This window comes from Lagopus muta, chromosome 27 (assembly GCF_023343835.1).
Source record: "Lagopus muta isolate bLagMut1 chromosome 27, bLagMut1 primary, whole genome shotgun sequence".
Taxonomy (NCBI): Eukaryota; Metazoa; Chordata; class Aves; order Galliformes; family Phasianidae; genus Lagopus; species Lagopus muta.
Window position 1 is genome coordinate 256,238 of NC_064459.1, and position 16,748 is coordinate 272,985.

Here is a 16,748-nt window from a genome sequence, read left to right on the forward strand (position 1 = left end):
GCACCAGGGGGCGGCCCTACAGGAAAAGGCCGGGCAGCAGCGCGCGGTCGCTCCGCAGCGTCCACCGGGATTTCCTTGTCAACGGTTGTTTTTCCTCATAATTTATTTGCAGTTTTTTTTTCCCGAGACAAAAACGAAATCAGTCATCTTTTACACTTACAAGGCTCAGAAAGAAAAGACGAAGGGGTCCGAGGAGGGAAGGGGGGAAATGCTGGGGGGGGGGGGAGGGGGAGGGATGGAAAAGAACGAGAGAAAAGTGGAAAGGAGAGGGGAGAAAATTCGGCAACGATCCACCAGCATTCATGGGACAGAAACAGCTCAGCTCAGCTCCTGACATACAGCGTTAGCGCTCCAGGTGCTCCCGCGCAAAGTGCATGCAGAAAATAAACCCCCGCCCCCCCGAACCCCCCCGACCCACGGCCACAGCCACAAACAGCCCCAGCGACAACGGGTGCGGGATGGGGGCGTGGGGGGGGGGGCGTGGGGCGATGCCCTCCCCCTCTCCCCCCAGAGCGGTGACCCCCGGAGGCCGGGTCGGATGCGGGGGGGGGCAGCAGCCTGTGCCCCCTAAGAGACCCCTTCTCTTAGTCTAAAGTGCTTGCGCCGCTGCCTGGGTGCTGGGTCGGCCCCGAGCCCCCGCCCCCTCCCCGCCCTTAGGGCCGGACCCCCTCCTCCCTCCCCCCCCCCCCAAATTACGGAACTCCTGGCCCCCAACTCTCGGCGCGCCCCACACTTGTGGGGCAGAGCTACGGGCAGGGAGCAGTGGGTGGGGGTCGGATGGGGGGGGGAACGACACCGGCTGCTCCCGCGGGAATTCAAAAATAAAGAGCTCTCTCTATGTACAGGGACCCGGGGAGGGAAGGAGCGAAAGCGGAGTCCAAAGAACAACATCCACCACCAGCAACAGCGAAACTCCACAAGCACGGCCGGGGGGGGATCCGGGCAGCCCCCCCAGCCCGGCACAGACGGAGGAGGAGGGAGGGGGACACCGCGGACGTCCGCGTGCTCCGGCGGCCCCTCCGTGCCAACGGGTGGTTGGGGGAGGAAGAACGTGGGGAGGAGAAGTGGGGGAAGGGGAGGGGGGCGATTTTTGACCGTTTTCCGTCGTTTTGGCTTTTTTTTGTCTTTTTTTTTTCTGCAAACACAGGCACCGGGCGGAGAGGGGCCGGGGGGGGAGGGGGGGGGCACAAGGCATGCGGACGCGCGTTCCGGGACCGCGGCACCCGGCCGGCGGCTCGGCCTCGGCGGGGGTCTCGGGGTGGGCTGACGGGGCCGGGGCGCTCGGAGGGGTCCGGAGGCGGCGGGACCCCCGCAGGCCGCCCTCACCTTCACTGGAGGGGAGCGACGGGGGCCCCCGAGCCGTGGAAGTGGACGTTCTGCCACTTGCCGTCGCGGCGGTGCCACACGCGCGTCTCCTCCGACTGGCTGGTGCGCGGGCGGCCCTGCGCGTCCAGGTACTGCGTGAGGCGGATGTAGGCGATGCATGCCGCGTCCTCCCCGATGACGTGGACGTGGGGGTTCAGGATGGTCGTGTGGATCGGTTTGTTGTTCTTGGACAGCACTGCGGGGCGGCAGCGTCAGCGCGGGGCGGCGGGGCGGGGTGTGGGGTGCGGGGATGCAGGTAGGGGAGGGATGGATGCAGGTAAAGGGAAGGGAGGCAGGAAGGGAAGAGAAGCAGGAAGGGAAGGGAGGCAGGAAGGGAAGGGAAGCAGGAAGGGAAGGGAGGCAGGAAGGGAAGGGAGGCAGGAAGGGAAGAGAAGCAGGAAGGGAAGGGAAGCAGGAAGGGAAGGGAGGCAGGAAGGGAGGGGATGCAAGAAGGGAAGGGAGGCAGGAAGGGAGGGGAGGCAGGAAGGGAAGGGAGGCAGGAAGGGAAGGGAGGCAGGAAGGGAAGGGAGGCAGGAAGAGAAGGGAAGCAGGAAGGGAGGCAGGAAGGGGGAAGCAGGAAGAGAAGGGAAGCAGGAAGGGAAGCAGGAAGGGAAGGGAGGCAGGAAGGGAAGGGAAGCAGGAAGGGAAGGGAGGCAGGAAGGGAAGGGAGGCAGGAAGAGAAGGGAAGCAGGAAGGGAAGGAAGGCAGGAAGGGAAGGGAGGCAGGAAGGGAAGGGAGGCAGGAAGGGAAGGGAGGCAGGAAAGGAAGGGATGTAGGTGAGAATGCAGGCAGGGATGCAGCAGATGTACAGCTACAGAGACGGGGATGACAGGCAGGCACTGAAGGCAGGACGGGCAGGCAGGAGGAGAGGCAGCAGCGGCACTCACGGTTCTCGAAGTAGAAGCGGTGGAAGTCCATGCCCTCCACCAGGTTGCCCAGAGCTTCAGGCTCGAAGGAGGTGAGCCCCGGGTCGCAGATCTTCCTGCAAAGCGCTGCGTCAGCCTCAGCCCCCCCCGAGCCCTGCCCCCCCCCGACCCCACTCACGCGTAGGCCTCGAAGTCCCCGTTGTTGACGGCCTCAATGAGCTGCTCTGTGATCTTAATGATCTCCTGCTTGCGGGCTGCGGGGACAGCGGGGTCACGGTACGGCCCCAAGGGGGGAGGGGACACAAAGACCATGAGGACACACGGACGGACGCACAGCGTGGGGACAGACCGACCCCTGAGCCGGACGTGTGGATGATGAGGACGTGGGGATGGACACACAGACCTCGAGGACACAGAGGGGATGCTGACACCCTGCTCCCACTGCCACCCCAGTGCACTCCGACACCCCAGTGCCATCCTGTCGCACTGCACCACATCCCAGTTCCGACCAGTACATCTCACTGACATCCCAGTGCCAACAAATCCACCCCAGTGACCTTCCAGCACATCCCAGTGCGGCTCAGTGCCTCCCACACCACCCCTGCACACCCCACTGACATTCCAGTGCAGTGCATCACCGCCCTATTGCTTCCCATGCGCCCCAGTGCCACCCAAACTGGACATCCCAGCACACCTCGACACAGCACCATCCTGCTGCGCCCCAGTGCCATTCCAGCGCACCTCAGTACATCCCAGTCCCTTCCCAGTGCACTGCAGGACCATTCTGTCACCTCCCAGCACTCCCCAGTTCCACCCTGCGCATCCCAATGCCACCCCAAGGCATCCCAGCGCTGCCTCCGAGGGCCCCACTGCATTCCCATGCCATCTCACTGCAGCCAATTGCATCCCAGTGCATCCCAGTGCCATTCCAATGCAACCCAGTGCATCCTAGCACCATTCCAGTGCCATCCCAGTGCATCCCAGTGCATCCTAGCACCATTCCAGTGCATCCCAGTGCCATCCCAGTGCATCCCAGTGCCATCCCAACGCATGTTAGTGTCTCCCAGCTCCATCCCAGTGCCATTCCAATGCATCTTAATGCATCCTAGCTCCATTCCAGTGCATCCCAGCATCATTCCAGTACATCCCAGCACCATTCCATTGCATCCTGGCTCCATCCCAGTACATCCCAGTGTCTCCTAGCTTCGTCCCAGTGCTTCCCAGTGCCATTCCAGTGCATCCCAGCTCCATTCTAATGCAACTCAGTGCCCCCAACGCCCCCACCCTCCCCCATCCCCATCACCTTTGGTGTCCTCGTCCTCGATGGTGGTGTTGGTGCTGTCGGACGACTCCTGCCGGCGGGGGGGGGGCAGCGGTGCGGGGGGAGAGACAGAGGGGTGGGGGGGTCAGCACCCATTTTGGGGGGAGGAGGGGGGGAACCACGCGCCCCAGCCGTGGGGGTGACGCCTCCCTGGGACCAGTGGGAGCCCCCAGCCCCAAACAGATGGGAGATGGGGGGAGGATGGAGGCGGAAAGCGGAGGGGGGCAGCAATACCTTAATGCCGTCCGCAGGGTTATGAATTACTGTAGTTTGAGGCTCCTACAGGAGAAGGAAGAGAGACAGAGGAGGAGGGAGGAGAGAGGGGGAGGAAGGAGGCGAGGAGAGACCAGAGCACAGCGGCGTGGGGGGGGGGGGGGGAGGGGGGGCAGGGGGCACGCGGACGGAGGCACAGACCCACAGCGGGTGGGGAGGGCGGGGGGGAGAGAAGCAGAGAGTCGTTAGTCCAGCAAAGCGACATGGTTTAATTGAGAGAGGGCGAGGAGAGGGGGAGAAAAAGGGAGGGGGGGAGGGGGGGACCACGTCTTGCACCCACCGTGCGGGGGACACGGAGCCCACATCCTGAGCCCAGTGCTCTGACCTGGAGGTGGGGGGGCTCTGCACCCCCTGCTCTGCCCCACACAGCGCCCCGCGCCCGCGCTCCGCACCCACCTCGCCTCGGCGTCCTGGGGCAAACCTGGCGCCTTCAGGTCCCGCAGCCGCCCGGCCCCCCGGCCCCCGCCGCGCCGACCGGCGCTCTTCCCCTCCAGCAGCCGGTCGGGACGCGTCCCGCACCCACCGTCCGTCGGGGGTCCCGGTGCCGCCCCACGTCCGCGGCCCGCGTCCTTCCCGACCCCCCCCGTCCCTCCCCAGCAGCTCCCGGCGTTGTCCCCGCGTCGCTCCCGCACCCACCTGCCCCACAGCTGCCTCTGCGCCCACATCCTGCACCGCAGCCGGGGGGGCCGTGAGCCCCGCGATGCTTTGGGGGCGCTTACTGACTGCCGGGGGGGGCACTTACTGTTGGGGGGGGGTCCCCGCTCCCCCCTTCCCCACTCCGTGACCGGCCGTGCCGCTGGCGAGCATGGCGATGGATGCGATGGGATGGAGGGATGGAGGGGGGGCGTGGGGGGGGGGGAGTTGTGCGGGGGGAGGCACCTACCAGCGCTGCGGGCGGCAGCGTCCCCTTGGGGCTGGTGACGCCGGCGCTGCCTTTGGTGCTGTTGGTCTGGGGCTGCGGGGACGGACGTGGGGGGATCAGCGAGGGCAGCCCGAGGGGGGGTCACCCCGTTTGTGACCCCCACCCCCCACCCCCCGTCCCCTCACCTTGACGCCGTCAGCCTTCTTGTTGAGCAGGCTCTTAGCTGCTGCGGGGGAGAAAGCAGAGGGTCAGAGCTGCGTGTCCCCGCGTGGGGACAGGGCCACCGTCCCCTCCCGTCCCGGGGGGGCACCGGGGGAGGCACAGCGGGGGCCGGGGGTTGGCTTACCTTGGAGAAATGCAGAGAGGAAAGCGAGAGAGAGAGAGAGAGAGAGAGAGACAGAGAAGGGGGCGAGAGAGAGAGGAAGGGGGGGGGTGGGGAAAAAAAGGGGGGAAAAGGGAAAAACAAAACAGAAAAACACAAAAATCGTCTCTGAGCGCAGGCGGCGGCCCCGGACCCCGCAAACCGTGCAGGGGGACACCGGGACGTGGGGCGGCCGCCCCTCCTGGCCTGACCTATGTGGGGCGGGGGGCGCGCGGCACAGGGGGGGGGCGCGCCGCTGTGTCCCCCCCTCCAGCGCCGGTGTCACCTGCGGGCGTCCTCAGCTCCGTCCTCAGCGGGCCGTGTCGGGGATGGCAGCGCCGGGGGGGGGTCAGCGCGGGACCCATTTGGTGGGGGGGGGGGGGGGTACGGGGAAGGGCGGGGGAGGACACGGGGACACCCCCGTGGCACAGCCGTGTCCCCGGGGTGCGGGCCCTCCTCGGGAAGCGGGGCTGGGGGCTGCGGCGCTGGGGGTCGGGGTCTAAACCAGAGCCATCGGGAGGGTCCCCGGGGGGGGCTCGCTGGCTGTGGGGGGGTTTAAGACCCGCCGAGTGTTTCGCGGCACCACAAAACACCGGCTGCAGCGCAACGGGGCCGTGCGGGCACACTGCAGCGCAGCCCCCAGAGGGGAATGCAGCCCCCATGCGGCAATGCAGCCCCCTCCCATGTGCTTGCACGAAGCCCCTCCCCCCCCCCCCCATGCAGCGGCACCGCTTCCCCCATGCACGGGTGCAGCCCCCATGCAGCAGCGCAGCCCCCCTGCAGCAGAGCGATGCTGTGGGATGGAGCAGCAGCCTTGGGGTCGGCACACCCCCAAATGTGGGGTGGGGAGGGGGAGGTTGGCTCTGAAATTCTCCCTGACCCCCCCCATCCCACTGTGTGCCATCGGGTGATGGGTGCTACGATGGGTGCTGGGGGCCATGGGGTGCCACAGTGGGTCCCGGCAGGGGGCTGGGGGCCATAGGGGTCCCAGGTGTCACCACGGGTGCCGGGTGCCGCAAGGCTTCCAGCTGCCACAGGGGTCCCTGGTGACATGGAAGGTCCCAGGTGACACAGGGGGGTCTTGGGTACCAAAGGGGTGCCAGGTACCACGAGGGTCCCATGTGCCATGGGGATCCCAGGTGACACAGGGTCCTGGGTGACACGGGGATCCCACGTGCCATAGGGATGCCATATCCCATGGGGTCCTGAGTGACACAGGGGTCCCAAGGACCGTGAGCATCCTGGGTGCTGTGGGGGTCCTGGGTGACGCGAGGGCTTTTGGGTCCCACAGCACTGTGGCACAGGAAGCACCCGCAGCCCACGGCCCCACGCAGCCCCGGTGTGGGGACACAAGCGGTGACAGGGACACCGTGTGCCAGCGGGGGGGGGTGGGGAGGCACCTCCCTCCCCAGGAGCAGCCGGGGGTTGGGGGGACACAGGCAGAGAGGTGGACAGGCAGACTGGGGGGGCGGGTCCCATGCGTGCGGTGCCATTCCCGAGGAGGGACCCCGAGCCTGGAGGGGGAGGAAGAGGAGGAGGAGGAGGAGTGGGGTGGGGGGGACCAGAGGCAAGCAGGCGGCACGGGGGGGGTCCGTGCGGCGTCTACCTTGTTCCACCAGCCCCAGGGGGGCCGCGGCGGCCGACATGGAGGGAGGCGCGGGTGGTCTGTCTGCCCACTGCGGGGCGGGCAGCGAGAGGAGAGAAAGGAAGCGACCCCGTTAGGTGGGCACGGGGCGGGAGGCCCTGCTGGGGGTCACCCCACGTCGCCTCCTGGCTTCCCCCCCCCCCAGCCCCGTTACCGCACGGCGCAGCCGTCCTGGCGTCAAAATGGGGTGGGGGGAGTTTGGAGGGAGGGGGAAAGAGAGAAAGAGAGCGGCAGCGAGCGGGGCCAGGCCCGGGGACGCGGGGGGTGGCGAGGCGTCCCGGGGCCGGGAGGGAGGGGGGCTCACCTGAGAAGTTCCGGGTGGCCAGCATGGTGGTGAGGATGGCGCCCTGCAATGGCAGCGGGTCAGAGCGGCACCGGGACGGGGGGGTAATGCGGGGGGGTGGCAGGGGGATACGGCTGGGAAAGCACAGGGACACCCAGGACACCGCTGGGGGACACGGGAAGGCAGGGAGGACTGAAACCAAGCCAGGTGACACTGTGACATGGCCAGGGTGACACCGCGACATGGCCAGGGTGACACCGCAGCACAGACAGGTGACACCAGGATGCGGCTGCGCTGGGACATGGGGAGCATCAGGACACGGGTGGGATGGGGCCGGGGACAAAGTTGGGCACTGGGACGTCCCAAAAGGGGACCGTGGGACACAAGGGGGTGCCATGGTGACACAGTGGGATGCGGTCAGGGAGGGAGAGGGAGATACGGAACACAGCAAAGCCCTGCGATGGGGCTGCAGTCAGACCGGGATGTCCTGCGATGGAACCGGGGGAGAGGGGAGAGCACCGGGATGGGGCTGAGGGACACGGGAAGGTGTGGGGACACGGCAGGATGGGGACACGGCCATGGTGGGATGGGGACACAGCGGGGCGGAGCGGGACGTGCTGGGATGGGACCCCGGCCCACCTTCAGCTTCCTGCGGGCGTTGAACTTCTTCAGGCACTCCACCGTCTCCTGTCTGTGCATCATGGAGGCCACGGTGGAGCGTTGCTGTGGGGACAGCGGGGTCAGCAGGGAGCGCGTCCCATGGGGACGGCGTGGGATGGGGGGGGGGCAACACTTACGCAGACCCACGGGTGTTTGAGGGCCTCGTGGGCCGTGATGCGCTTGGCGGGGTTGATGGTCAGCATCTGGTTGATGAGGTTCTTGGCTTCGGGGGTGACTGTGTCCCACTCGGGGGAGGGGAACTGCGGGGACACAGCAGGACGGGGCGGGGAGGGGGGCGGCCGTGAGCCTCCGTCCCTGCAGGGGGGGCCGGGGGGTGACGGCGCACTCACATCGTAGGCGCCCGCCTTGATCTGCTGGTACAGCTTGTGCTGGTCCTCGTCCCAGAAGGGCGGGTATCCCACCAGCAGGATGTAGAGGATCACCCCTGTGCCACACAGACGTCAGCACGACTGGCAGCGGGGGGCAGCGATGGGGGGGCGGGGGGTCAGCAAAGACTGCAGCGGGATCAACGTGGGGACTGGGATGGAAGCGGGTGTGGGAACTGGGATGGGGGTCGGTGCAGAGACCGGGGCGGGCAGCAGTGTAAACTGGATTGGGAGCAGGATGAACTGCAATGGGATCAGAGCGGGGAGCAGCTGGGAAAGGGACTGGGATGGGAGTCAGTGAGGAGTGGGATGGGGATGGGGATGGGATGGGGGTGGGATGGGATGGAATGGGATGGGGATGGGATGGGGATGGGATGGGGATGGGATGGGGATGGGGATGGGGATGGGGGTCAGGACTGGAACAGAACCAGGATGGGGAGCGGGATGGGAGCAGGGTGGGAATCCCTTTGGGGATATGGGTGGGGACCAGGATAGAGTGGAACGGGTCCAGTACAGGGACTGGGAAGGAACCAGCGTGGGATCAGGATGGGGACCAGAATGGGGACGGAGACGGGATGGACGGGACAGAGGGGATGGGAGCGGGGACAGGAGGGACAGGGACGGGATGCAGGCGATGGGGGTCCCGGGGTCAGGGCGGGGGTCCCGCAGCGCCCTTACCGCAGGCCCAGATGTCCACAGGTTTGCCGTAGGCCTCCTTGCGCAGCACCTCGGGGGACAGGTAGCCGGGCGTGCCGGCGAAGCCTGGATGGGGCAGGGGCTGAGCGGGGGGCCGGGGCTGCGGGGGGGCCGGGGGGGGGGGCACTCACCGAACCAGGCCTGCTGATCGCCCTGCACCTCGATGGCCAGCCCAAAGTCGGCCAGCTTCACCGCCGCGCCCTTACACTTGCTGGCCAGCAGGAGGTTCTCCGGCTGCAGGAGGGATGGGGGGCGGCCCCATATCATCACCCCACACCATCACCCCACACCATCACCCCACATCATCACCCCACATCATCACCCCGCATCGTCGCCCCGCATCATTGCCCCACATCATCACCCCATGGCCGGTGTGTTGTAGGGCAGGGTGCCCCCCCGCCCCCAGGGCCGCAGACCCACAGGACGCAGAGGGCCGCAGCAGCCGCGCTCACCTTGAGGTCTCTGTGCACGACCCCCATTTGGTGACAGTGCAGGACGGCCTCCAGGATCTGCTGGATGCAGTGGCTGCGGGCAAACAGCCCAGGGGTCAGCAGGCACCACCAGCCCCCGACCCACCCCACTGTGGGGGCACAGCGACCCCCAACCCTGATGCCGAGCCTAACCCTGACCCCAAACCACAGCCCTAACGCTGAGCCTAACCCCATACCCTGACTCTTTAACCCGACCCCTAACCCTGAACCCTGAACTCAAATCACAACCCTAACCCCAAACCCCGATTCAAACCTCGACCCCTTTACCCTGACCCTAACTCTAAACCATTACCTTAACACTGACCCCAAATCATAACCCTGACCCCAAACTATAAACCTAACCCTCACCCTGACCTTAAGCTCTGACCCCAAACCATAACCCTAATGTTCACACTAATCTGTACCACGACCCTACCCCAAATCCAGACCCAAACTGACCCTACCCTTCACCCTAACCCTGACCTTAACCCTTAACCTGTGGCCCTGACCCCAAACCATAACCCTGACCCCAACCCCAAACCTCGACCCAAACCCACTCAGCCACGCTGTGCTGCACACACGGGCGCCCCCCACCCCAAGGAGAGCTGGGGGGGGAAAGTTGGGGGGGGGGGACGGGACACCGGGTGCCGCTGTGCCCCCCCCCATCGCTGGGGACCCCCAGACAGGACGGACAGGGAGCGGGAGGGCAATGAGACGAGACAAGAGAGGGAGGAGCGGGAGATGAGAGCTGAAATGGGGGTGAATGGGGCACCGGGGGGTGGGGGGGGAAGCGGGGGCGACCTCCCCACAGCTTAGCATTGTTGAGGGCTTCTGTAATGATTCCTTTTGGAGGGGGAGCGGAGAGGGACCAAAAAAAAGTGATTGTTTAAATTTATCTTTTTCTTTTTCTTTTTCAAGGGGGAAATTGGAGAAAGGAGGAGGAAGCCCCAAAGCTGGGGGTGCGGAGAGGGGGAGCGCGAGGCTCCGGCTGGGCGGGGGGCACAGCCCCCCCCGGACCCCTTCCCCGTTTATACTGACCTGAAGCTGCCTGCGCGCAAAGGCAAAGTGATGGGTGTGAGAAACGCGTGCTAATAGCTCATGGACACAGTGACTGCAAAACAAAACGGGGGGCGGGGGGCGGCGGGATGGGGCGAGATGGGGGGCACGGGGGGGGGCAGGTTTGGGGTTATAGAGTAGGTGTGGGGTGGGTTAGGGCATGTGGGGCAGATGGGGGGGAGGGGGCAGGTATGGGATGAAGGGGGCAGGGGAGCAGGTTAGGGGTTATAAGGTGGGTGTGGGGCGGGTTTATGGGGCAGGAGGGCAGGGATGGGGGTTGGGTTTAAAGGCAGGGGGGCAGGGGCGGCAGGTGTGGGGTTGGGGGGCAGATGAGGGCGTGTAAGGCAGGGCCGGGGGTACGGAGAAGTTATGGGAGCAGGTCGGGGGGGCAGGTGAGGGGTTATGGGGCAGGCAGGGGGGAAAGGAGCGGGCGTGGGGTTGTGGGGCAGTGAGGCGGTGGGGGGGATTAAGGGATCGGAGGAGGCAAAACGTGGGGAAGGGGGAGGGGGGGGAGCAGCTAGCGGAGGGGCAGCGGTAGGACAGACAGAGAGACGTGGACACACGGACATCACAGAGCCACGCGTGATGGGAGACGGGGGGGAGGGGACAACGGGGACGGGGGACAAAGGAGCGGGGATGGGGCCGGGGAGCGGGGGGGGGGGGGGAACGGGGGGAGATGGGGGGGAACGAGAGAAGGGGAGAAACAATGTTGTGAAAGCCCAGAGACCACGGGACGGGCAGACGGCGGCACACAGGGCAGCACCGGGGGGGGGGGGGGGGGGGAGGGACACGGGGCGGCCCCGAAGCGGGATGGAGCCGAGGGGCGGAGGGGGGGACGGGGGAAACGGGGGTGACGGGCGCTGCCCCCGGCCCGCAGCGCGGCGTCCCGGCTCCTCCCGCACCCCGCGCCCCCCCCCGCAGCGCCCGGGGCCGGGGGGCCTCACCTGGCGTCCGCCTCGCTGTAGTATTCGCGGGCCACGATGTCCTCGAACAGCTCCCCGCCCGTCACCCTGCGGGCACAGCGCCGCGGGGACACCGCGCCGTCAGCCCCGTCGCCGACCCCATCTGGGACCCCCCACCTTTTGGGGACCCCCGCCGGGTCGCCCCGCACTCACAGGTCGAACACGAGGTAGTGGAAGCCCTCCTCCGAGATGCTGTCGTGGAGCCGCACTGTGGGGACAGGGACGGGCTGAGGGGACGGCGGGGTGGCGCCCGACCCCCCCCACGTGTCACCCAGCACGCCCTATATGGGGACACCCGGTGCGTCCCCAGCAGCACCCAGCCTGCCCTCAGTGTCCCCAAAGCATCCCCGCGGCACCCAGCAGCACCCACGTGTCCCTACATGTCACCCAGCACTTCCTCAGGTGGCACCTCGTGTGTCACCAAGCGCCACCAGGTGTCACCCGGTGTCCATAAGTGCCACCCAGCAGCACCCAGATGCCACCCAGAGATCCCCGGGTGCCACCTGGTGCCCCCCAGCAGCACCCAAGTGCCACCTGGCCTGTCCCCAAGTGCCACCCAGGTGCCAACCAGCTGACCCGAGTGCCACCCTGGTGACACAAGTGTCACCCAGCAGTCCCCAGGTGCTGCCCCTCACCACCGGGTGCCACCTGGTGTCCCCAGCAGCTCCCCCAGGTGCCACCCAGCCTCTCCCCGTGTGCCACCCTGTGCCACCCAGCTGTCCGCAGGCGCCACCTGGTGTCCATAAGAGTCACCCAGCTGTCCCTAGATGTCACCTGGCCTGCTCCCAAATGTCACCCAGGTGCCACCCAGGTGTCCATAAGTATCGATCTGCAGCACCCAAGTGCCACCCCACCCACAGCCCCAGTTGCCAACCTGTCTCCAGGTGCCACCCTGGTGTCCATAAATGCCACCAGCAGCCCCCAGGTGCCACTCTGCGACTCCAGGTGCCACCCAATTGTCCCCAGGCACCCCCTGCTATCCATAAATGCTGCCCAGCAGCACTCAGGTGCCACTCAGCCTGCTCCCAGGTGCCACCCAGGTGTCCATAACTGCCACTCCTCAGCACTGAGGTGCCACCCTGCACCCCCAGTTGCCAGTCAGGTGTCCCCAGGCGCCACCTGATGTCCCCAGCAGCACCAAGGTTTCACTGTACACCCTTATGTGCCACCCAGTTGTCCCCAGGTGCCACCTGGTGTCCATAAACGCCACCCAGCAGCGCACAGATGTCACCCGGCCTGTCTCCAAGTGTCACCCAGGTGCCACCCAGCCGTCCTGAAGTGCCACCCTACTGTCCATAAGTGTCACCCAGCAGCACCCAGATGCCACCCAGCCTGTTCTCAAGTGTCACCCGGCTGCCACCCAGCTGCCCCCAGGTCCCACCCAGCCGCCCCCAGGAGCTTCCTCAATGCCACCCAACTGCCCCCAGGTGTCCCTTGCTATCCATAAATGCCACCCAGCAGTACCCAGCTGCCACCCCGCCTGCCCCCAGTCGCCACCCAGGTGTCCATTAGTGTCACTCTGTAGCACCGAGGTGCCACCCCACACCCCCAGGTGCCACCCTATTGCCCATAAGCGTCACCCGGCAGCATCCAGGTGCCACCCCCCGTGTCCCCAAACGCCACCCAGCCGCCCCCACCCCGCTCACCGATGTTGGAGTGTTTCAGCAGCCGGCAGATGCGCGCCTCCCTCTCCAGCTTCTGGTGGTCTGGGGCACAGCGAGAGCCACCGCCGTCACCTCGCTGTCACTGCCCCCAGCCCAACCCTCAGCCCCCCTCCACTGCTCACACTCAGTGCACTCACACAGCTCACACTCACACAGCTCACACTCACACAGCTCACACTCACACACTCACACATCCACGCACACCCGGGGCCCAGTGGGGCAGCAGGATGGGAGCGGGATGGCACAGCCCCATGGGGCAGCAGCGGTGTCACAGCACAGGGGCAGCAGCGGTGTCACAGCACAGGGGATGTGGGGCCGTGGGGGGGCTGTGGGGGTCCCTACCTCTGGCTGAGAGCTTCTTGGTGTTGATGATCTTGGCAGCATACTCATGGCCGGTGCACAGCTTGACGCAGCGCCGGACCACCGAGAAAGCCCCCCTGGGGACGATGGGGACGCGCTCAGTGTCACCACCCCCCACCCCCCAGCACGGCCCCCCCGTCCCCCCGACCCCCTCCCCATGACTCAGCACCCACGGCCGTGACTCAGCGCCGGGTGAACCCCAGCAGCTGGGGGGGGGCGGGGGGGGGACACCCCCAAACGCCCCCAAGCTATGGGGATTTTGGGGGGGGGGGGGGGGGGATGGCACGGTGTGGTGACAATGTGGGGAGCGGGTGGCACGGTGGGGGGGTCGCGGCGGCGTGGGCAGCAGCCGGCACCCGCAGCACGTTGCCATGGGGACGGCGGTGGCCCGGATGGTGGTGGGGGTGGGCGCAGGGACAGCGGCCCCCCCCAGGATTGGAGACAGCGATGCGGCCACCAGCGGCAGCGCCACCGCTCCCCCCACAGCACCGCTCGAGCTCTGTGTGCCCCCCCCCCCCCCCCCCAAATGTCCCCACCCGGCGGCACCGCGCTCTGAATGGGGGTCACAGCCCCCGGGGGATGGGGGGGGGGGGGGGGCACCCAAAGGGGTCACAGTCGCCACTGCTGTGTCCTCGCTGTGCCCCCCCTGGCACACACGGGGGGGTCCCCGAGGCCCTGCCACCACTGGGAGCCCCCTAGGGTCTGACCCCCCCCCACACACACACACCTGAGGGCCACAGGAGGTAACAGGGATTGTTGTACCCCCCCCCAGCCACCCAGTGCCTCAGTTTCCCCAAGGGGGGGCTGCAGGGCTGGGGGGGGACGCGTGGCGCTGGCGGTGACACTGAGATGGGGAGGCAGCCCCGTTGCCATGGCAACCTGGGATGGCTGCGGGTTGGGGATGGAGAGGCAGCACAGACCCCCCCCCCCCAGCACCTCCAAGGGACCCCCCAAAATGAACCAGGGGTCCAAAAGGCCTCGGGGGGGGGTCTAAGGGATGAGGGGGGGGTCTTTAAGAATTGGGGTCCCTACGGATTTGGGGGGGTCCAAGGGTCTTCGGAATGGGGGAGGTCTCAAAGGTCTCACGGGGGTCTTTAACGACTGGGGGGGTCCCAAAGGGTTGGCCTTGTATGGATCAGGGGGGCTGTGTGGAGTTATATAAGGCCCAGGAGAGGATGGGGGGGCTGAAGGGGAGATGAGGTTGGGGGAGGGGTGGTCTATAGAGATCTGGGGGGGTCGGTAGGGATGACAGCTGCAAAATGGGGTGGGGGGGCAAGGGGAGCAGGGCAGGGAAGGGTGGGGAGCTGTGGGATCCACGGTTTGTAGGAAAAGGGGGTGCTGCAGGGAATGGGGGGGGGGCATGGGATCTGGGGGTGGTTACAGGGAATTGAGGGGGGACAGGGAACAGGGGCTGCACAATGCTGGGCTATGGGGACTGGGGGGGCTGGGAGCTTTGGGGGGAGCTGGAAGGAGTGGGAAGACTTGAGGGGGTCTTTATGGGAACCTGGGGGCTATAAGGACTGGGGGGGCTCTGTAGGAACTGAAGGGTCTGGGAGGAATGGGGGTCAATAGAAAGTGGGGGGAGTTTATAGTGAGGAGGGGTCTGCAGGAACCTGAGGGCTGTAGGAACTGGGGGGGTCCAGAGAGGAGCCTGCAGGGGTGGGGGATCTGCAGAAGGTGGGGGGGTGTAAGGGCCGGGGGTGCGTTATGGGAGTGGGGGGGTCAGGGCTTTGTAGGGCAGGGAACGGATGGGGTCTGTGAGGCCGGGGGGGACCTATAGGGCTGCGGGGGCTATGGGCACTGGGAGGGGCCATAGGGACTGGAGGGGGCTAAAGGGGCTGTGGGGCTCTAGGAGAAATGGGGAAGGTTATGGGGGCTGTGGGGGCTATATGGGGATTGTAGGGACTGGGGTTAGGGTTAGGATAAGGGGGGTTACGGGGTTGGGGGGGGGGGCTGCAGGGAGCGGGGAAGCTGTGGGGGGGCTATGGGAACGGGGGGGCTATAGGGGCTACGGCGGGCTATGCGGTATACGGGGGTATGGGGTATATGGGGTATGGGGCAGTGGGGCGGCTGGGGGGGGCCCCTGCGGGGGGGTCCCATGGTGGGGGGGCTGGAGGGGGACAGGGCCGGTCCCGATGCGGGCGGGGCCGGAGGGGGGGCTGGGGGGGGGCTGGTTCTACATTGGGGTCCCTGTGGGGGGGGCGGGGGGGGCGGGTGTTCGGCTCCGAAATGCGTCACGGCTGCGGGGGGCCCCGACCCAACCCCCCCCACAGCGGACCCCAAAGCCGCGCCGCGCCGGCCCTTACTTGCCGATCTCCTCGTAGAGCTGATACTCGTCGGTGAAGCGGGTGCAGGGCACGGTGGTGGCCATGCTGCTGCTGCCGCCCCGCGCCGCGCCGAGCGCTCTGAGCGCCCGCTCCGCTCCGTCCGCTCCTCTTCGGCTCCGCTCGGCTCCGCTCGGCTCCGCTCGGCCCCGCCCGGCGCGGGGGGGTGCGGGACGCGGAGAGGAGGAGGAGGAGGAGGAGGAGGGGGAGGAAGGAGGGGGAGGCGCTGCCGCCCGGGGGAGGCTCCAGCCCGGGGCTGCCCCCCCCCCGCCCACAGGGATCCCCCCCCCCCACCCCGCCCCAATCCCCGCCCCTCCGGAGCCCCTCCGTAAAGGCAGCGGCGGGGCGCGCAGCCGGACCGAGCCCGACCCCCCCCAGACGGCGCCGCATCCAGACCCCCTCTGTCCCAAATACCCCCAAATCCAGACCCCCCCCATCCATAAATTCCCCCGTCACCAACCGCCCACCTCTAACCCCCCCCCAAATATCCCCGCACAAACCCCTCTCCATATGTACCCCCACCCCACAGCAGCTCCCCCCGCACACCCCCCCCCCCCCCACCGCGACCCCCCCACTCCCCCTCAAGGTCCCCAAACGTTGTGCAATCCACGCCCCACCCCCCACTCGCCCCCCCCTCAGGACTCCCCCACAACACGCGTGGGGAGGGGGGGGGAAACTCCCCAAATCCCCCGTTCCCCGAGGGACCCCCCCGAGCCCACCAACGCTACGGGGAGGGGAGGGGGGGGACGACACGGTGACATTATATCCCACCCCGTGGGCGGAGCCGTGGGAACGGGGCCCACGGTGGGGGGGGGAGCGCGAGTGGGCGGTGGGCGGCGTTGCCATGGCGACCGTGGGCGGCCGTGGGGCTGCGGCTGTGCGCTGCCACCGGGGATGAGGAGGGGACGAGGAGGGGCCCCCGAACCCCAAGGGACCCCGATGTCCCAGCGAGCACCTCGGGATGCCGCTGCCCCACGGGGCTGAAGGGGCCTTCGAGTGGGGCTGGGAACAGCGCGCGTCCCTGTGGCTGGGAGCATCACCACGGGCGGTGGCGTCCCCATAAGTGGCAGCGCGTCCCTACGGGTGGCAACGGCCCCACAGGTTGCGGTGTCCCCGGGGGTGGCAGTGCCCCACAGGCAGTGTTGTCCTCATGGGTGGCAGCCTCCCCGTGACCAGCCGCGTCCCCACAAGCGG

At 67.4% G+C, this 16,748-nt stretch overlaps 1 protein-coding gene across 1 annotated transcript; it reads right to left on the minus strand.

The window, feature by feature from the left end:
• Window positions 1-85: 85 nt before the first annotated feature.
• On the minus strand, window positions 86-15,714 carry CAMK2B (calcium/calmodulin dependent protein kinase II beta). The gene is given in 21 exon segments (XM_048928070.1): window positions 86-1,561; window positions 2,253-2,347; window positions 2,410-2,485; window positions 3,535-3,583; window positions 3,787-3,831; window positions 4,709-4,780; window positions 4,873-4,913; window positions 6,655-6,706; window positions 6,708-6,724; window positions 6,998-7,040; window positions 7,616-7,699; window positions 7,774-7,896; window positions 7,987-8,081; window positions 8,701-8,784; window positions 8,850-8,952; window positions 9,171-9,243; window positions 11,189-11,254; window positions 11,360-11,414; window positions 12,853-12,912; window positions 13,213-13,307; window positions 15,537-15,714. Coding segments are annotated over 21 exon segments (1,626 nt in total). The 5' UTR covers window positions 15,602-15,714; the 3' UTR covers window positions 86-1,328.
• Window positions 15,715-16,748: the final 1,034 nt, after the last annotated feature.